Source organism: Mastigoproctus giganteus, chromosome 12, assembly GCF_048544385.1.
Source record: "Mastigoproctus giganteus isolate SK-2022 chromosome 12, ASM4854438v1, whole genome shotgun sequence".
NCBI classification, from domain to species: Eukaryota; Metazoa; Arthropoda; class Arachnida; order Uropygi; family Thelyphonidae; genus Mastigoproctus; species Mastigoproctus giganteus.
Window position 1 is genome coordinate 68750 of NC_143586.1, and position 22758 is coordinate 91507.

Genomic DNA, 22758 nt, shown 5'->3' on the forward strand with positions numbered 1-22758 from the left:
GGGATGCATATAAATTATCAAGCGACACAGAAGCCTATGGCAGATATAAGTTAATCTGTAATCAGGTCACAAAAGAGGTTCGGCAGGCGAAGGCAGATTACGAGAAATCCTTGGCAAAAGATGCTAAGAAAAACAGCAAGGATTTCTTTACTTATATAAATTCTAAAAGGAAGGGGATGAATCTGATTGGTCCACTTGACATCGATGGTTCGACTGTTGATGATGCTCCTCAGATAGCAAACAATGAGCATTTTGCATCTACATTCATACGTGAGGAATTATTAAGGTTTGAAAATGGCAGAAGGTTATCAAATTGTAGCAGGGTGCTTAATGATCTTGTAATAACTGAGAGCAAAGTGGAAGAGAAATTGTTGAAGTTAAACGTACGAAAAGCACCTGGGGTTGAATTGGATCTATCCAGTTATATTAAAGGAGGCGGCAAGGCATCTAAGCAAACCCTTAGCCATAATTATGAGAGCATCCTTGGACTCAGGGGAGGTTCCCACGGACTGGAGATGTGCAAATGTATCCCCAATTCACAAAGGGGGATGGAAGGGTGACACGAGTTTCTACAGACCAGTTAGTTTAACTTCTGTTCCGGGTAAAATAATGGAGTCGCTGGTTAAAGATGCATTGCAGGATCATCTAGACAAGACTGCAGCAATAATTCAGACACAGCATGGGTTTGTTAAGGAAAAGTCTTGTCTGACAAATTTGATAAGATATTATGATGTGGCTACAAAGGAACTGGATGCAAAAAACAATTTTGATATCATATATTTGGATTTCAGGAAAGATTTTGACACTGTTGCGCATGGAAATCTATTGTACAAATTGGAGCAGAATGGTATTAAGGGTAAGTTGCTACATTAGCATTAGCATTAGCATTAGTAGAGGCATTTGATGCAAGAAAGCAAGCTTATGCAGCATCAGCCAAAAAAAAAAAAACCACTTCCACTTCACCCCTCTGTTCGTTCAAAATACCTGTCCAGCTGAGCCTTAAACTTATTTAGGCTATCGACCTCCACCACAAGGGATGGCAGTCTGTTCCACCAACCAACCACCCGCTGGCTAAAGGCAAATTTCCCCACGTCTATCCTACATCTGTCTTTCCTCAATTTGAATTTATGCCCTCTCAGGTGATTTTTCTGAGCTAGAGGAAGAATCCCATCAGCATTGAGCATGCTTAAACCATTCAAGGCCTTATACACCTCTATCAGATCACCTCGCTGGTGCCTAGTCTCCAGACACTGTAATTTGCAAAACTTAAGCCTTTCTTCTTAAGAGCACCCCTTTGTTCCATTCACTAATCTTGTTGCCCTTCTCTGTACTCGTTCCAGCAGCTCTACATCCTTCTTGAAATGAGGCCTCCAGACCTGTATACAGTACTCTAGGTGTGGCCTGACCATTGCCTTATACAATGGAATAATCACCTCCTTATCCCTGCTGGAAAAATTCCTGTATATCATTGACAATACTCCATGAGCTACTCTTGCAGCCCGTCTGCACTGCTCAGAGAACTTCATATCTGCCTGCACAATCACCCCCAAGTCCCTTTCATTCTCTACCACTGTCAGTGTAGTACCACAGAGTTGATACGTTGCTCTGGGGTTGCTGTTTCCCATGTGTAGTACTTTACATTTGTCAATGTTAAACTTCATTTGCCACCTCTCAGCCCATCTGCTCAACCTTTCCAGATCCTGTTGCAGCAGCATAGTGTCAGTAGTGTCCTTGACAACCCTGCCAACCTTTGTATCATCTGCAAACTTGGACATTAAGCTTGATATACCATCATCAATATCATTTATAAATACAGAAAACAATAATGGACCCAACACTGAGCCCTGAGGGACTCCACTAATAACATTAGTCCACGATGAGCAGTGTCCATTAATTACCACTCTGTCTTCTGCCACTCAACCATCCCTTTATGCAAAGCAACAATTTGCCTCCAATGTCACACTGCTCCAATTGGTACAGCAATCTTCCATGCACAACAGTATCAAAAGCATTTCTAAGATCCAAATGTATGATAACAAAGTTATTTCCTGCATCCAGATCTTTTGTGACTGCATCACAGTATCCAATAAAATTCATTAGACAAGATTTCCCCTTAAGAACACCATGGTGTGTGTGTGTGTGTGTGTGTGTGTGTGTGTGTGTGTGTGTGTGTGTGTGTGTGTGTGTGTGTGTGTGTGTGTGTGTGTGTGTGTGTGTGTGTGTGTGTGTGTGTGTGTGTGTGTGGGTGTGTGTGTGTCCGAGCTATAATTGAAGTCTTGTCTAGATGATTCTGCAGTGTTTCTTTAACCCATACCTCCATTAATTTGCCTTGAACAGAAATTAAACTAACAGGTTTATAATTACTTATGTCGCCCATTGATCGTCCTTTGTGAATTGCGGTCACATTTATACAACTCCAGTCCATACATAACTCCCCTGAATCCAAAGAAGCTCTCATAATTATGGCTAAGGCTTTACTTACTTCCTTTGCTGCCTCCATTAATATTACTGCATAGATCCCGTCCACCCCGGGTGCTTTTTTTATGTTTAACTTTAAAAATTTCTCCTCCACTTTCCTCTCAGTTATTACAAAATCATGCAGCTCATGCCAGAGTTTAACTCTGGCATTCCCCTTCCTGAATAACTCCTCATGTGTGAATGTAGATGCAAAATACCCATTTATTTGGTTAGCCACCTGAGCCGGATCATAAAAATTTGAACCCTCAATATCCACAGGACCAATCTGATTCATCCCTTTCCTTCTGAGTTTACCTATGCTGTTTTTATTTGAATCCTTTGCCAAAGATTACTCATAATCTGCCTTTGCCTGCCTAATCTCCTTTGTTACTTGGTTACCCAACTTATCTCTATCATAGGCTTCCATGTCACCCATTAATTTTTAAGTATCCCATGCTTTTTATTTTCTCTGCCTGATGTCTCATTAATTCATCTGAAACACATTGAGACCTAAATCTTGAATTATATTTCTTACTTGGTATGTAAAGCCTAGTAGTTTCCAAGGTTAATTCTTTGAATGCCTCCCATTTTGAATTTGTTGTTGGTAATATCATCAATTGGTCCCACCGTATAGAATTTAAATAGTGTCTCAGACTTCCATAGTCGTCTTTACGAAAGGAAAAATCTTTCCCTTTACCCCTGATGGTAGTTATCTCTTTGAGTAAATCCAACTTCAGCAAACTGCGATTAATGCCACCTAGTGGTTCCCTTTATTTGCCGATTGCTAATGCACGAAGAATCACCGCTAATAATAAGATCAAGAGCATTACTCTCTCTATTTGCCTGCCAAACATGCTGATGTAGAAAACATTTATCCAATTAATCCAGAAAAGCATTGTTAGTGTGTGAGTGACCAACCCACAAATTCCAGTCTATTACTGGAAAATTAAAATCCCCATTATAAGACTGATTTACTGGCCCATTCTATTTCCCTGTAAAATTTTTATTATACACCTCAGAGTCTTTAGGCCTATAGCACACTCCTACACTCAATTTTGATTTCCCAGTGTTTATATCACACGAAACTGTCTCGACAGTGCAATGTCCCGCGATGTTCACTGGCTGCTCTTCCTTCGATTTGATGTGTTTATTAGCTAATAGCATAACCCCTCCTCCCTATCCTGTCTCTCCATTTTGTACACATTGTATACGTCAAATTCCAGTTCTGCCTTCCTTATATCGGTGTGACTCGACGTCTCTGGTATCCCAACGATATCTTCCTTTGATGTTTTGACCTATACTTCAAATTCATTAAATTTATTTACCAAACTGCTAGCATTCGTGTTTACACAAGTATACATGCACCTGTTTTTAATCTTAGCTACTTTAACAGAACACACGTATATTCTTGTACTGCAATGTCTCCCAGCAGTCTCTGAAATACCCGGCATCTTTTCCAGGCTGCTGCTCATTTCAATAGAAGCAGTGTAAGAATCACTTTCACCTCTGCCACTGGCTACACTTAATATATTAGTCCGTGTATCCCCCCAAGCTACCAGTTTTTAGACCGACGAACACTGCCTCCATAGCATCAGCAAATATTCTTGCACCCTTCCTATTTAAGTGTATCGCACCTGCGTAGAAGCAATCTCTTCTGATAACAAGCAGAGACCAGGCTGAGAAAAATCTGCCCCTTGAACTTTGCACTATCTCTGTACGGACAAATTATTTGACAAGACTCTCATCATATGCTCGCTCCTATTGTGTCTGGGCAGAATGGCAGACACTTTCAAATTCAACCCTAATGCACCGCTTTTTTTCAACAGTGACCTCTACTTGTTAAGTAATTCCGCTGGTCTCCTATTCTTAAAATCATTAATGCCAATGTGTTCAATCATGTCACCTTTTGTGCCCTTAAATGATATTATCTGCTCTGAAACAGCATTTTTCTTTGCCCCCTAGCAGGCATACACTAGTCCTGTTCAATTATTCTTTTTACACAATATTTTCTCCTTTTTCCTGAAAATTGAGTCACTGATTATTATTATTTCCTGCAGGACCGGTGCATTCTGCCTTGGGGTCTCCGCTGTTTTGCGTGATGGTCGACAGCAAGCTCTGGCTTTGATGTGGGCAACTGAGAGCTTGATGTGCCCCTTAATTTAGATCCTTCGAGGGAATCCACCCTTTCCCTCATGCTCTCACATAGGCCCATAACAATGTCACGATGTCGCCTTATTTCCTCACACTCCTTACACTGCCCACATATAGAAATTCCACTTGGCAATATAATGTCCTTTTCCTGATTGCTCCACAATCATCAAACAAGCAGTGCATTTCTAAACACTGTGATTCAGAGAACAATCACCCCCCCCCTTAGTTCTCCCCTGAGATCCAGCACTCTCATTAGTTTGAGCCTTCTGCTTTGCTGCTCTGTTCTTAGTCATGATTTTTTCAATTCAATTTCAATAAAATTTCAATTTCAGTACAAAATTATATCTGAATGCAGTTTCTATCTCATTATATATCAATGCGAAAATATACTATATGTATATTTTTTTCAGTATGGAGTATTATCTCAGAGTTTCGTTGTATATATTGATGAATAATGGTACATTTGTAAAATCTAAGTCGTTATATATGCATTTAGTTAAAACAGTACAGTTTAATTGATAATGAAGTTTGACAAGATTAATAATGTTTTGTGAATAATTGATAATGTTATATTCTGTACTATACGAAGCTAATGCTATCTAGTATGGGATATAACGTTGTATCATATAACAATGGTGGCAAGTTATGAACTGTAAATCTATGGACACTAAGTATTAATTAACTTTCTAAATCCAGAATAAACCAAGTATCTTGACTAGGTCCATAATATGCTTATAGAAAATAATTTAATATAACGATTAAGTCAATAAACCGCTAAATATAACTAAAAATTAGTGTTCGCCAGAGCTGTAAAACTTGTAAAACACATGGATTGGATTGGATTCCCTTACTGATACTGATAAATTATAACTGACAAATCCTCTATTGAAGTTAAAAGTTAAACTAAGTATCGTAACTAGGAATATAAAGCTACTTTAGAAAATAAATGAATATGCCATTTTAAGTAAATAAAAGAAAAAAATTTAAAGAATTGTCTTTTAGCTGGAGCCGTAAATTTTTGCTTCCACAAGGCTACCCTCATCCCCAAAATTCCTAGTATTTTGCATTTGTCAAAGTTAAACTTCAATTGCCACTTCTTAGCCCATCTAACTTTTTTGGATCCTGTTGCAGTAGCATTCTGTCTTTACTGTCATTAACAGCTCTACCAGCCTTCGTATCATCTGCAAACTTTGACATTAAGCCTGATATAACTTCATCGATATCATTCATAAATACACAAAACAACAATGGGCCCAGGGTCGACCCAGTTTAAATACACAAAACAACAATGGGCCCAGGGTCGACCCAGTTAATAACATTATTCCGCCTACAGCATTGTTCATTTATTGCCATTCTCTGCCCTCTCCCACTCAACCATCCCTTTATCCATTGCAGTAACTTGCCCTTAATGCCATACCACTCCAATTTGTACAGCAGTCTTGCATGTGCAACAGTATCAAAAGCTTTACTGAACTTCAAGTATATAATATCAAAATTATATTTTGCATCCAGCTCCCTTGTGAACACATTATAGTAGCCAAACAAATTGGTCAGATATGACTTCCACTTACCAAACCCATGCTATGTCTGAACTATTACTGACTTCTTGTCCAGGTGATCCTCTATTACCTCTTTAACCAGTGACTCCATTATTTTCCCCAGAACAGAAGTTAATATAACAGGTCTATTATTGCGAAAAAATTTTTATTTTGTTGCACAGAGCATTAAACTACGATACATGAATAAGCTTTCCGCTGGGTGGCAGCCTTCATCGGATTAAAATACTTGAATGGCAGTTGGAATAGAGATGCACTGCCAGGATGGTGCGTGAGGCCCGTGGTAAATTGTTTGTTGATGTTTGTGGCTGTGACGTATGGTGGTGACGTGGCCAGCGTTTGTCTATGGATAGAATTACTGACTCTGTGATGGGATTAACTTGACAACCACTGTTCCTGTTCAAAGAGGTATCTGAGCATTTTATATTTAACGATTCCAACCAGGTACGCCTTAGGTAATGGTGGGACCTGTCCACAACCACGACATCGTGGTGTGGGTCGATGTCTTGGTGGGTTGTCCAGACATGCTCGGCGATAGCGGAGTGTTCCACATCTGCCAAACGGATCGCCCTTTTATGTTCTGAGAGGCGTTTCTCGAGTCGACGTCCATTCTCTCCAAAGTAGCAGCTCGTGCAGTCACGGCAAGAGATGCGATAGACCAAACCGCTCTGTAGAAGGGTGGGGACAGGTGCTTTTATGTTGGAAATGAGAGAACGCAGTTTCTTGCCTGGGAGTTGGATGCGCTTTATCCCATGTGATTTTAGGATTCTACCGATCAGTTATGACAGGTTGGGGTAGTATGGGATGAATGCCCTCGTGGATGACTCGTCACTCTTGGCGTTGCTGTTGGTCGTCACGTTGTCGCGTGCTTGTAGATCACACTTGTCAAGGACGTCGATAGGGTAGCCACACCTCGTAAGGTCTACTTTGACTCTGGTGACCTCTTTGCGTCTTTCATCTGGAAACTCTCAAAGGCAAACTGGACAAAGTCTTCCTTAAGTACCGTACGTCTTTAGATAAACACATGAGCTGTCAATAGATGAAGCCTCTCATCAAGTAGTAGCAAGCAGCTGTAGCAGTAGCAGTAGTGGCATGTGATGCAAGAAAGCAAGCGTATTAGCTTATGCAGAATCAGCCAAAACAATTTACGAAACAATCCCCTCTAAACAATTTACGAAACAATCCCCTCTAAATTTTTGTCCAGTTCCTCCTGAAATTTTTTTAACCTATCAACTCCCACAACGACAGATGTAAGTTTGTTCCAGCAATTAACCACCTGTTGGCTAAAGGCAAATTTCCGCACATCTATTCTCCCTCTGTCCTTTCTTAAATTTCAATTTATGCCTCCTTCGGTTCGTAATCTGAACAAGTGGAAAAATCTCATCAGAATTCAGCATGCTCAACCCATTCCAGGCCTTATACATCTCAATCAGATCACCTCGCAAGTGTCTAGTCTCCAGCCACTGTAATTTGCAGAACTTAAGCCTCTCCTGGTAAGAGGATCCCTTCATTCCCTTCACCAATCTTGTTGCCCTTCTCTGTACATGCTCAAGCAAATACTTCTGCCACAGATTTGTCTATCGGCACCCATGCACTGTACTGAAATATAATTTTGGCAGTACATCCTTCTACATCATTCTACATCCATCCTAAAATGAGGCCTCCAGACCTGCACACAGAACTCAAGGCGCGTTCCTCTTGACAGGTCATGGCTTGGCTTATAAGCTGTCTCCGTTGGGATTGAAACATTTTGACCTTTATCCCTGCACCAATGTGGAAACTTCAGGGCATATTATTTTACATTTTTCACAATATTATGATTTGAGAAATATTTTAGAGCTCTGTTGGTGTGTGTCTTGGAATGTTTTCTTTAGACATTTGGGTACATACTCAATGATATCAGTAGAGCTCTTTGATTTACACTCTTGTTTAAAAATGCGAATGCCTACATAAGCTGTCCAAAAACGATTGACATGAGTTGAAGTCAAAATTTTGGGAAATGTTTGCATTCCTACCTGGAAGGTGAAAGAGACTTTACACCCCTACCTGTTAACAGTTGAGATAGGAAAATCCGAGTCAACTACAGGCAGTATCACTGTCAAAGGGGCAGAAGTTCAATTAACTCTTGACATTTCCGATTTGTAGGTCTTATCTATGAAAATCTCGTTTATTGATGATTTCCTACAGACTTTGGAATCAGAAAATCCGTTATTCCATCTAATGGAACTGAGAGTTATGGAGGATCTTGATCAGGTACATGAGCGACAGAAAGTCGAATATTTTCCATCTTCTTTCGAAAAAATTCCTTTTTACGTGTTTATGAACACTATCTCCACACAGCCATTCTTTTATTACAGTGAAAAATTTAGCAAACTGTAAGAGAGAAAATAGACATCTCATATTCAACTCATACACCATCAACCAGGTAATTATAGCTATGATGAGAGATCTAGAGCCCAGTTATTCTCTAAAATATAGTGCATTCGCGTTCAAGTAGCGGAAAAAGGGACAGAAATAAATGTGATATTAGTGAAAATATGCGTGAGTATTATATGTATACAGCATGAATTTAACATTCTGTAGCTACCTTAGAAAATAATTTGTATCCTTACTGGTATCTTGTATAGAATTCGTCTATAGGTTACAACCGATGAAATTATTCTTTTTTACATATTTTATCTGTTTCTGTGTGATTCTTTTGTATTATTGAGTAAAGTAACCTTTTAAGCGATAAACAATTGAAATTTCTTAATTTTAAGTCTTAAAGTTCTTTACTTTGCAAAATATTTTACATATCAGACAGAGGTTTCAGAAAAAAAATCATTGCAGAAAAACTTGATAAGACTTCAGCTATTAATTTTTCAGCTTCTCAAGTACAAATGGAAATTTGGCCACCAAAAACTTGAAGAATATTAAGTTGCAGATAATTTTATTTTGAGATCTCACCAGCAGGCAAGATGGTGCATCTGCTTTGTAGATGCGGGGATGGAGGGCAGCTCCCACAGCATAGCCACTCCAAAATAAACTTCCCAGAATGCATCTTCCGAATTAAGACCCACAATGCAATGCCATATAAAAAAGAATATTCACAAAAATTCATTTTGACATCACAACCAGTACATTCCAAGACTATGTCTAACACGAAAGTAATGGAAAGGACCTGTAGCCATGAGGAAACGTCATCAACCACTCAAACACCAGACCTTTGCTCTAACCCCAAAGTTAAAAATAAATTGAAATCCAAATTCTGAAATTACCACTATCGCCATCTATTGAGAGAAAATTTAAAAAATAAAATTTCCTGACACCGTTCTGGCCATGGTTAAGCCAAACACGTGTACTGGGAAGCATTCAGTTTATATGGTATCCCATTACTACTCATGTGGTAATGTCCTACGTAGCCTTGCAATGTGAATGCGAGTCGACCCCTTTCAAAACACTTCCAATCATCCAAACAGTGAATGAGGATCTACAGCTCCTGCAACTAGCAATTGACTCGGAGAAATTGCAAAGAAATGCAAAAACTTTACGACCAATCAGAACTTCAATAAATTAATGAGATTCGCCAACAACAATTAAGGCCTCAAGTAGCCGAGTGATCAGCACCACAACTGCAGTAACATGCTCTTTGAGTGGACTGGGGTTCAAGGCCATGACTGTTAAATACGATTAATATTTGTGTTGATTGATTTAATGTAAACTCCAATGATGTGCTAGCGTATAAAGACGAATGTTTTTTTTAAAAAAAAAACAAAAGATTCTACACGTACAGGTAATTTAGAAGCTGTTACCACAAATACCTTTCCTCCACTATTGGCTTTAGTTCAACTCCACCAAGTGTATAAGTTATTTTGCAGTTACTGTTCACCAGTTGTAATGCCTTGCACTTTTTTGACTTAAAGCATCGTTGTCATTTTTCTGACCATTCCTGAATCTATCGAGGTCACTCTGAATAAGCTTTGCTTAGCAGTGATCGTTAACTACTCTACCAATCTTTACATCATCTGCAAATTTAGAAGTCGCACCCTCTATCCTTCATCGATATAATTTTTTTAAAATTAAAAACAACAGTGGTCCTAATACTAATCCTTGGGGAGCCCCACTTACATCAACCAAATTTTGTGAATAACCATTTACAGAAACAATATATCCTGCCCTGGAGGCATACTCCAGAGTTTTTTCCGGGGTAATATCGGGAGTAACATTGTATATTCATTTATTGATTGGTGTTCACCAGGGTTTTCCCCATCAGCCATTGTTTAACACATTTGGAGAGAGAGAGCACAGTAACTATGTAACTACACAAAATTATCTACACCTTTTCAGCTTGGGTCATAGAATAAGTAACAGAATAAGTTTAATTCAGAATTCCCTCATTCAGTCCCAGAGATTTGTGTTACCATGTCACACATACTTGTCGCACTGTTTCTTCTGATGCATTGCAGATAGTTGCAGCGAGATTACATGCACAATTTTAAAGTTTACTTTGAGGATTGTTATGCTATACGCTACTCTACCAAACTTTACATCATCTTTACAAGAATACAGTATAAAGAAAATAATCCTTAGTATTACTTCGTGTCCACAAGAATATATTACTTCGTCTCCACAAGAATATATACTGTCTCTGTATTCTCAAAGTGATATGATACTCAACCCTATTATAGCCATTGTGATAAATGGCTATTTCGCAGTTTGGGTTGATGTAAGAAATGGGTTGAGTCCAATCGTAGGGAGTGGCCTGCCCCTGTGGCTACTGCATACATTCCTTACTATCCGGGCCTTTCAGAACGTATTGTACAGGCATTGCGGGAGTACCAGACTCGCTGTGTGCAACTTCCGGGTTGGAGGTTGCACACAGTGATATCCCAAGTTAAAGATCTCGTAGCCCAGGACCATACTAGCAATGTGGTCTACGAGATTATGTGCCCGGATTGTGAGGAGTGTTATGTGGGGGAAACGGGCCGACGTTTAAAGGACCGTCTGGGGGAACACACGACCGCTATAAAGACTGCTAACTATGCGAGGTCTGCTGTGGCAGAGCATTTCTGGGAAAAGCAGCATCGGATCTCCCCTGAAGACGCGGTCATTACCGACCGCGCCCATGGATTTTGGGAACGCCAGTGGCTCGAGAGCTTGCGAATCGGTTCATCCAGTCACAATACTATGAATATGGACAGGGGGATCCGTTTACACCCCCTGTTTGAGGCAGTTGTCCTCAGAAGGGATGACTGATTCTGTTTGACATGCTCCCGAGCCACTTCCATTTCCGATACGCGCATGGAGAATGTAGATCATGTGTCTGATGATCACGTGCATGAGTGCCATGGACCGGCTACTTAAGGATGTGTCTTAGCACTAGTAGTATGTTGTTGAAGAAGGAGACGGCAGTTCTCCGAAAGCTCCAGGTTTCATTGTTTTATCGCTTTTAACCTAGTTTATTTTAATTAATTTTATTGTTTTTAACTATATTTTAACTATAATTTAATCAGTGTTTTTATTTTATTTGCATCACATTTCATTGTATATTATTTTATTGTATAGTAAATTTTTAGTTTAATTCCTGGCTGGTGTTTATCATTAATTATTATAGTATTTAGATTTCAGCAAAGCTTTTGACTCAGTCCCAGATGAGCGGATGCTTTATATGATGGATCAGGTTAGAATCACTGGGAAAATCCTTAGACGGATAGCAGGATGACTTTAGGGCAGGTGGGAAATAGCCATTGTGATAAATGACTATTTCCCAGTTTGGGTTGATGTAAGAAATGGGGTTCCCCAAGTATCAGTATTAGGACCACTGTTGTTTTTAATTTTCATAAACGACATTGACGAAGGGATAGAGGGCGTGATGTCTAAATTTGCAGATGATCTTAAAACTGGTAATCTTAAAACTCTTCAGAGAGACCTAGATAGACTTCAGGAATGGTCAGAAAAATGGCAGCTATGGTTTAATCAAAAAAATGTAAGGTATTACACCTGGGAAATAGTAATCCCAAAATAAGTTACTCACTTGGTGGAGTTCAACTAAACCCAGTATTGGAGGAAAGGGACTTGGGCATTACGATACGGTCAGATGTCAAATTCTCTGAGCATTGTAAACAGGTTTCCAGGAAGGCCTATGGTGTCCTATCGATGATCTATCGAACTTTTGAAAGTAGAGATAGGGACGTGATAATCCCATTATTTAAAGCTTGTGTTAGACCACACTTAGATACTGTGTTCAAGTATGGAGACCGCACCTGCAGAAGGACATCGAGCTTCTTGAAAGGGTGCAAAGAAGGGTAATTCGCCTGGTGAGATCGGCAAAAGGGCGTCCTTATGAAGAAAGACTTCGAATATGTGGGTTGTAGAGTTTGGTAACTGGACACATAAAGAAGATTTTATTGAGGTGTTTAAGGCTCTGAGAGGCATCAGTAAAATGAATGAGGACGAAATTTTCAAGATTATATATGATGCTAGAACAAGGAGAGAAATTCAAGTTACGGGGGAAATGTTTAGATTTGCATTGCAGGAAGTTTTATTTTAGCCAGCGCGTTATAAATTACTGGAATAAGTTGCCTACACGGGTGGTAGAAGCTGACAGTTTGGGGAAATTCAAAGTTCATCTGGACAGTACCTTTGGGTGAGGGAAGTGCATAGGATGACATGTTTAATTTCCTTTTCTTTTATGAATTATTATTTTTTATTTTTTTTATTTATTTATTTTTTTATCATTGTTTATTCGGAATTTTTTTTTTTTGGCTGCTGCACCATAAGCCATATGCTTTCTTGTACCATGCGGCTAATACTAATAAACGTGAAATTGTAAATACAAAAAGTAACCCTTGGTTACAGTCCGTTTAAAAGTAATGTAGTAGTAGTAATAGTAGTAGTAGTGGCATGTGATGCAAGAAAGCAAGTGTATGAGCTTACGCAGCATCAACCAAAAAAAAAAAAAATCACGCCATTCCCTCCAAATGCCTGTCCAGTTCCTCCTGAAATTTATTTAACCTGTCAACATCCACAACAACAGATGGAAGTTTGTTTCAGCAATTAACCACCTGCTGGCTAAAGGCAAATTTCCGCACATCTATTCAACATGTGTCTTTTCTTAATTTCAATCTATTAGGTTCGTAATCTGAAGAAGTGGAAGGATCCCATCAGAATTCAGCGTGCTTAACCCATTCAAGGCCTTATACACCTCAATCAGATCACCGTGCAGATGCCTACTCTCTATCCACTGCAATTTGCAGAACTTAAGTCTCTCTTGGTAAGAGGATCCCTTCATCCCCCCCTCACCAATCTTGTTGACCTTCTCTGTACACGCTCAAGCAAATCTACATCCTTCCTAAAATGAGGCCTCCAGACCTGTTCGCAGTACTCAAGGCGCGTTCCTCTTAACAGGTCATGGTTTGGCTTATAAGCTGTCTCCGTTGGGATTGAAACATTTTGACTTTTATCCCTGCACCAATGTGGAAACTTCAGGGCATATTATTTTACATTTTCCACAATATTATGATTTTAGAAATATTTTAGAGAGCTCTGTTGGTGTGTGTCTTGGAGATGGATCATGTTTTTGTCCTGTTTGCTAATAAAAGACTCTTTTCCCATTTTAATAAATATGTCGCTGCGGTATTCCCAATCCGTGCATGAATACTAGATAGTGTAAGTCTGCCTCCTCGAGGCAAGTATGGAAACCGTACTCCTTATGATGTATAGACAGTTCGCAGCATATTATTGTTAGAACGGACCAAGTGAGAGTGAAGTGTTCATTTCATTTTAAAAAGAGATGAAACTACAGGAATCACTTCATAAATAACTGTAGCATGTATTATGGAGGTGTTAAGTTGTGATTTAATTACAGGAAAAAAGGAATTATGTCCTAGTGAAAGGATTTCTACTTTATTGGAGTTATATACCATGTTGTACTTTACAAATTGAAGACAGAAATAAATATGCTGATAGTAAATTGAATATTGCATTTTTCCTAGCTCAGAAGTAGGATAGGACATAGTAATAATACCAGCAAGGGTTGACAAACGGACTTCCTCCTTGTTTGTTTTCTCAATGGTTTGTACTACAAGACATAGCATAAAATAATTTTTGAACTATAAATAATGGACATAAAAACTAAACTAACTGAATATTAAACAGGAAAACAACAACTAGACCTTGTTTTGAGATTTGAACTTTGCACAGATGGTAACCTTAACTTTACAGACTTGGACATTGGAGCAGCAGTGTCATTGTGGCTGCCAAGGTAAACCTATTAGAGAATATTCTTCTAAAATTATTTTGTTGGAAAATACATATGATGGCGAAGGACTTTAGACACTAACATGTGGAGGATCATTTTAAGGGTTAAGAACCCAAGTTTCGACCGAGGGATAGCTCCACCTTAAAGATGAGTGAAGAGAACACTGTGAAAAGTACAATGTGAGGGTGAAGACTGAAATCTCATTGCTGTCAACAGCCTGTAAAGTTTGCGGAGGGGTCTCCTTGCGACTGACTAGTGCAAGTATGCTTTAACTGTAAATATCTAGCATTTAATTATTGGAATATTATGCAAACATGTTACTCAGAAATTCTGAGTTATGCAAATAGAATGATGATCTCAGTAGTAGTGAGATGAACTTGTGGAAGGGCGCCCATGGGTACTTTTTCCTCCCTTCCAAGTTTGGACAACCTGGGGGGGAAAGATTTCTGACACCCACCAGTATAGCACTTCCTCTGTTGGGTGCAGTATTTGTGCAATAAAGCATAGACAGGGAACAGTATACCCACGAGCTAATCGAGGTCCTCCACAGTACATGCAGAGGACCTGTTGTGACCCACCTACCCATTGTGTACACGGACATTGGGAACGTTTACCTGCACACTCACACATGCACACAAATTTCTGGCCTTTAACAGAGTTTTGTATCTATCACACTGTAACAAGGTAGACATGAATTGATGTTCAGATTCCATCCTACACAAGTTACTATACATTTTTGCATGCCTACATGCCTGCTGAACATTATTTCTAGATTTTTTCAGCTACATTGAATCACGATCGATAGACGAATTTCCCTTTCACCTAAAACCCTCTCCTCTACTTCCAAATCATTTACATTTCAGTATCGTTTCAATAAAGTTCAAAAATAAACGAGACAACAACCATGGTGGCAGAAACATGCAAGCTATTAACTCTGACCGTTCAAGCAGGCCCCTGATTTAATATGGAAATATAATACACAAAACCTACCGAAGCAGGCACTCCATCCAGTTGACGAGCTCCATGGTTGGACACCAAGATGGCAGCTGCACCATATTCAAGGGCAAGAAGGGCATCTTCACCTGAAAATTTAAAACGCACTGATCATTTTTCTCTGCATGAAGCAAAGGAAATGTTAAAATTAAAATTGATAAATGCTCCTTGTGTATCTTGATGAGGGAAACGGATTTAACCCAGTATGGAGCAGCAGACAATTAATTATACAAAATTTTTTAATGAAGATATAGATTGTGTGGTATTGAAACTGTATGATAAATGGTTAACACTTATTTCTGCGGTGTAAACCTGGTAAATCTGGTCGTCATTTATAACTATTCCATTTATAAACAGACAACTATTCCAGCACAGCATCAATGGAAGAATTTGCTAGTAACACTTTGAAGTGGAGCATTGGCGATTAAATTCCTGCAATTCCGGCTAATAATTACCAGATCTTTTATGGAGAACATAAATCCTTCTGTCTCAGGGAACAGCCTTCCATTTATGAACCAAGTTGACAGCCATCTTATCTATGTAACATTGGCAGATACTTGTAATCTAGTATCTGCCAATGAGCATGTTGCTTGCCGATCCTTCTGCCTTTTGATAAGGATTCTAAAATCCTGTAATAAGTTTCGATATTATTTAATTAATGGAAACTAACAAAACTACATGATTGGGTTGTGGACATGTGGACAAGTGTATATGTAAAGGGCGGCTCCTAGAACGTTTGTTCAACTCCGCCTCGTATCTCTGTGAAGAACAGTAGAACTACAAATGGGCCAGATAAGTGTGTGACGTCGGTTTGTGTGTATTATGTGTGTGTTTTATTGTTCTGTTCTGGCCGCTTGGCTACCCAGAAGCATCAGTCACTTGGACAGATGATTCTGGGTACTCGTCCACACCACGGGAAGGTGGGCCAGTCCATGTAAAGCACGTACTGTCTCAAGAGAGACTCTGACCCACCTAATGTTGTCAGAAGGTAGGCCAGGATCCTCTGGGGGCCCATTCCAGAGGGGAAAAAAATGATCACCCGTGGTGCTGGATTTGGAACCAAAATTATTAAAATAAAACATTTATATAAATAAATAATAAAATAAATAAAATAAAATTTAAAAAAATAATAAATAAATAAATAAAAATAAATAAATAAAATAAAAAAAAAAGGAAGAAAGCACTTAATTTTGTCTGCAGGCCGAGGAAAATTTCACATGATTGGGTTGAACTATTATTATTGTTAAGCTTTCCCTCTGCATGAAAAGTGCAATTCCGTCAAGTTGAATGTTGCAAGCAGTTGCTCAGCAACCGTTGTTTTGCGAAATTTCTTGCTGTCACCCTCGATAACCCTGGAATCACCTGAACACAATCAGACCCAAGAAAAGCAGTATACTTCTATGCTCTCAAGTGTCATGAGGATAGAGTAGGATTATAGATCCCTTCAGTTCATGTACTCCATGATCTTAATTCCAATTGTTCTCTTCACTGCAGAAGTATGGTACTACCAGACCAACAAGCGATTCATCCAAGCACACCTCGAATGAACACAGGGAATCAGCCTCCTCCATATGACCCACGCTTACATAACCTCTACTGCAACTCTCCTAGTTATCATCATCAGCCGTTTTCAATCCACTGCAGGATGAAGGCCTCTCCAGAAACTTTCCAGTTCCTTCTGTTTTGAGCACTGACCATCCATTCACTACCCACAAACTCATGGATTTCATCTATCAATCTGCACCTTTGTCTTCCAGGTTTTCTTCTAGCTCCCCTTGGATACTATTCTGATACCTTGGATACCATATCACAATTTTCTTAGTACATCTCTCATCATGCCTTCGAGCTGTGTCCTGCCCAGGACCATTTTAGTTCTTTAATTTTGATAAGAATGTCCTTTACTTGAGTTTTCTGCCTAATCCATGTGTTCCTCTTCTTATCTAACAGTCTGATTCCCAATATAATTCGTTCCATTTTTCTCTTCCATTCTTTTGGTGAGTGCCCAAGTTTCACTTCCATAAGTCATGGTGAGGAGTATAAATTGGTTCATTATTTTACGTTTCAGACAAACTAGGATATTACTTTTCAGAGAGTGACTATATTTCCTGAATGCTATCCATCCAAAATTTATTCTTCTCTTAACTTCCAGCCATTTATCATTGTTACAGCTATGAACTTGTCCCAGATAAGTATATGACTCCAGCTATTCAATTACTGTTCCTTCAATCATTATTTCCCTTTCTGTGGCATACTTGTGAATAATTACTTTTGTTTTAGCCATATTCACCTTTAGTTCAAAATCCTTACTAACTGTGCATAACTGATTAAGATTTTCCTCTAATTCTTTGGGATCGTGGCTTATGACCACAGTGTCATCTGCAAATCGTAAATGGTTTAGGTACTCCCCGTTCTCCTTGACTCCTTTCTGCGACCAGTCTAATCTTCTTAAAGCTTTCTCAAGGGTAGAAGTAAACAGCTTAGGAGATATTGTGTCTCCTTGTCGAACTCCTTTCTCGATTTTAAATTTCCTACTGCCTTTGTCTAGTCTAATAAAAGAGGTTGCATTCTCATATATTTTCTTCAAAAACCTAGTATGTGGGATATCAACGCCTTGTCTTTCCAGTACCCGAAACATTGCCTTATGCTGTTTAGAGTCAAATGCCTTTTCATAATCCGCAAATGCCAGGCATAATGGTGTTTTTTATTCATTTGCTTTCTACATTAGCTGTGATATTACATGAAGCTGATCCCTAGTTGATAATCCTGTCCTAAAGCCAGCTTGCTCTTTCGGTTGATTCTCATGAAGTATTCTTTCTAATCTTTTAGAAATCGCCCTTGTGAACAATTTGTAGGTGTCGGATAACAAGCTAATTGTTCTCTAATTTCCAATTTATTTCCTTTCTTATGCTGCAAAACTATGATTGGATTATTCCACTGCTTAGGGGTCACACCTTTTCTAATGCACTTTGTGAAGAGCCTTGCCAGTTTTTGTGTTATGTCTCTTCGTTCTAATTTTCACAACTGTACAGTAACTTCATCTCCTCCGGGGGCTTTCTGATTCTTCATTTTCTTCGGCATGTTCTACCTCATCAGGAAGAATATCGGGTATGTCGTATATGTTTCTAATTTACAATCCATCTTCCCCATTGCTGGCATCATTCCCTTGCTCTTGTGTACTTTCAATAGTTGTATTCTGCTACTTGAATTAATACACCATCGCTATTCTTCAGTTTCAGTATCATTTGTCTTTCTGTATTACTGCTGATTTAAATCCTTTGTTTTCCCCTTAATGCTTGTTCTACTTTTCTTATGTTAAATCTTCTTATGTACTTAGTATACTCAATTTTTTCCTTGTCAGTGTTTATCTTGTTCTTCATTTTTCGCCTCTGGTTCTTCATAACAAAAGTTTCTTCACTAATTTTTTCTTCTTTGGATTTCTTTTTCCCTATAGGTTTCTTGGACTTTATGACTTTCAGAAAGTTGTAATATCCCTCGTCGATACCTTGGTCCTGAGCAGTCTGCCGAAGCTCAAACTTGTTCTTAAATTCCAGTACATACTGCTTTTTCTCCTGTTCTGTTATCTTAGAGACCTTTAAAATACCTTTACTCGAGTCAGTTTTTTCCTTTCCTTTCCTACATATATATCAAACATACATCTTATAATTCTGTGATCACTTCCAATATTTACCTTATTCAGGATGGTAACATCAATTACAATATATTTTCTGTTAATGAGGATGAAGTCGATTTCATAAGTCGTTAATCCATTTCGACTCTTCCATGTCCACTGTTTTTTCACCCTTTTCTTGAAAAAAAGTGTTCATCACTGACAATCCTTGAGATTCAGCAAATTCTGACTTTTCCTCTTTAATTTCTTTCACCAATTCCAAAATTTCCTATAGTTCCCCTTTCTGCGCTGTTTTTCTTTTTCCGACCTTAGCATTGAAGTCCCCCATAATAATAGTGTAGTACGTTTTCTGCTCCTCTAGAAGACTCAATTTCGGTATACATTTCTTCAACCTCTTCATCATCATGGCTCGTTGTTGGTGGATAAATCGGTATAACCTTTAGAAATCTTAGAAATCTTGAGTATTAATCTTGACGCCCTTGGTAATGTACTTTTGAATTCCAATATGTTGTTTTTTAAACCTTTATGGACCAGAAACACAACTCCACCTTCACTCCTTTCCCTGGTTCCATTGGCGTACAGCAGATTCCCACTTGATAAACTTATAAGTGATTCATTTCTTCTTCTTGTTTTATCCAAACTGATGATATTCCAATTCACATTTTCTAATTCATTTTCCAGCTCTAATATCCTGTCTTCACCGATGAGTGATCTTACCTTATAACTGGCCAAGTTCAGTTTCTGTGCATGGCAGCCTGGTCCTACCCAGAGTTTCTAAGCACCCTCTGCTTTCACGCTGATCCTCTCGCTGCCGTAAGAGGGGGGAGTGAAAACCGCTGGGGACTGCGGACCATTAGTTTTGTCGTGCTGTCCTATGCTGGAGGGTTTAGTCTTTAACTCTTCATGCTGAATAGGCATCTTGAAGAGAAACACTCTACACGTTCGTTGCCACCTAAGTGATGTAACAGGGCTTACCATCGACAAGGTGTGCATCCTTTCCTAGTACTCACTAGTCTTCATGCCATTTTCCAGGGTTTAATTTACTGTTCAACAAAAATCAATTTGGCTCCTTCCTTGGTATTCATATACAGATCGACATAGACAAAATGCACTTGAGCCGAACTCGTCTCCATGTGGCTGACTCGTTGGTCAACTAGGAACAAAGGTTTTGATTGCTGTGAAGTTTCTTCATTTGGTTTTTTCCATTGATAAGCAGTAACTTTAACGGTTTGTACCAAATCTGGAGTCATCATATCTCTTAGCTGGACATGGCTTCATCAAATAAAAAGCTGGTTGATCTTTGTCTGTGGAAGATAATCTGTGGAGAAACGAAAGACTAGGAAAACAATCTCCTCTTTTACAGCTTTTTCCACATTTGGGACATCTCTCTCTCTATTCAAGTGAAGATGCCAGATCCTAGCATCAACCTCTCCACAAACCAACCCACAACCATATTCAAGTCACCTACAATGTTTCAGCCTACTTCTCCGAATACTCGATATGTTCCCATTCTATGGTTAGCTGTTGAACAATGGATTTCCACGTTTTCCAAGTTATACCTGCTGCATGCTTCTGCTAAATTAGGTGACTTCACATATGAATAGGTTTTTTGCTGACGATGGCTGCTTAACTTTTGTGTGATTTCTGCTCTTCAAGATGGTACTTTCTGCTTTGATGCTGCACTTCTTTACTTCTCCCTGCTACTAGTCTTTTCCTTGTTGCCCTGGATAGATCCTTCTCATTGAGACAGGAGGAGTTAAGTGAAAACCTTTGCACAATGCCCTCTCGGGCAGTCTCTCTCCCAACTAGGATCTGATGATGAACTCTCCACCATGCGATTTATATGCTGTCATGTTAACCGCTTCTGGGATCACGATTGATAACTGACATTGGGCTTCATATGGCTATTCCATGGAAGAATTGCGTATATACTGAGGTCGATTTTCTGTTTGCTGGACAAATAGCCCAGGAGAAAAACTATGCTACTCTCGCCTGGGACCGACTCGCACAGCCGTATTGTGAAAAAGCAAACCTGGGATTTGTGGCGAGGATGGCGATCGTACCAACTGTGCTGCCTACCAGGGCAGAAGAATCTGTCTCCCATGAGTTTTTTCCCTGGTGCCAGTCCCCTTCCCCACCCCTTCTTTACGGGCACCTTTGAGGCACTCTGGTGGGAGAGGGCCCTCAGGTCCCTTAGGCTTGCAAAATGTAATAGATTTCTATTCCAGGTTTAAGATCCTACTTCAGCGAAAGACAGATCAAAATTGTCTCTCACCACCACAAAATTGTCTCTCACCACCTTGTTAATCCAGGTTCATTTCCAGAGGATCCGCACAGGGCTCTGTGTTTGGGCCTGTCCTCTGAGATGCTGTTCTAAACCAGTGGATGATTAAGGAATATCAAAATTGTCTTAAACTTGCATACACATATGACCTGGCCATCTGCATTTCAGCAAGATCCAGATTAATATTGGAAGAAAAGGGCAATTACGTATTGGACGACCTGAAGACTTGGGCAAGAGAAAATAAACTTAAAATATCTGAAACAAAAACAAATTTGATGATTTTTAACCACCACTTGGACTACCGTCGACTTCGAACTGTTAAAATAAACAACATCCAGATTCCGTATGTAGCAGAAAATAAATACTTGGGAATAACCATTGATGACAGGCTATCATTTTTACCACATGTGAAAAATTGGCAGATCAGATTATGCGTTTTATGGTGAATGTAATAAGACTGACAAGATGCGACAAGACGAATTTTAAAACCAAAAATCCTGGCTTTCTACTATAAGGCTGTATTTCTGCCTATTGTGTCCAATGCGGCCAGAGTGTGGTTTTTGAGGGTTACCCATTTTTCATTTTTTATTCAATTTATTCATTTGTTAAAATTACCTGATCCCAGGGATTCCCTCCATTAGCCGCTCGTAAAGGTCTTCTGGTGAAGCAACGCGAATGCCGTCCATGCAATGCGGCCAGGATCAAATTACAACTTGCCACACTTATAAAGTCAAGACTCTGTAAGTGCAATTCAGAAGAAATAGAAAAAATATATATAAAAGCTAGGTAAAGGGAAAGTAGGAGTATAGAAAGTGGAAGTTGTCTTCCTGTCACTTCTTCAAATTCTGAAGAAATCAAATTATTTAGAGCGTATATTTTTTATATTTTTTTATTTTATTAATAGCAAGATACACAACAGGTAACCATTAACAGTGTATCTGAGATCAGATCAATAAACATAATAACAATAATATGAAATCCAGCAGGACGATAAACATTTATATTTTAGCATTAAATCAGATCACACACCAACCATAACAGTAAGTATTTACTGTAACTAAAATAATTACATATTAAAATAAATAAAATAAATAAAATTACATATTAAAATAAAATAAAATAAAATAAATAAATATTTACAAAAACTGCTATTATATTAAATTAAATTATATACATATAAAACATTAAAACTGTAATAAAATACTTGAGATAAAATACACTAAAATAAACCGGATTAAAAGCGATAAAAACGATAAAAATCTCTGGAGCTTTCGGAGGCATCCGCCTCCTTCTTCAGAAGTAACAAAACTTCCTGCAGCACGCCCATATATAACAGGCTCACGGTACCTATACACGTGGTGCAGTCGGCGCATGGTCTGAACTGGAAGCGGAAATAGCTCGGGAACGTGTTAAGCAAAACCGTTCATCCGTACTTAGGATGATAGTTTCA

The 22758-nt window shown here is 38.9% G+C and overlaps 1 protein-coding gene across 1 annotated transcript in view; it reads right to left on the bottom strand.

Moving 5' to 3' along the window:
* Positions 1-22758, bottom strand: part of LOC150076625 (2-Hydroxyacid oxidase 1-like) — a 228425-nt gene that overhangs the window by 64287 nt on the left and 141380 nt on the right. The window contains exon 5 of the mRNA XM_090386736.1: positions 15394-15485. Coding sequence (XP_090242862.1) covers positions 15394-15485 — 92 coding nt within the window. The remainder of the gene's footprint in view (positions 1-15393; positions 15486-22758) is intronic.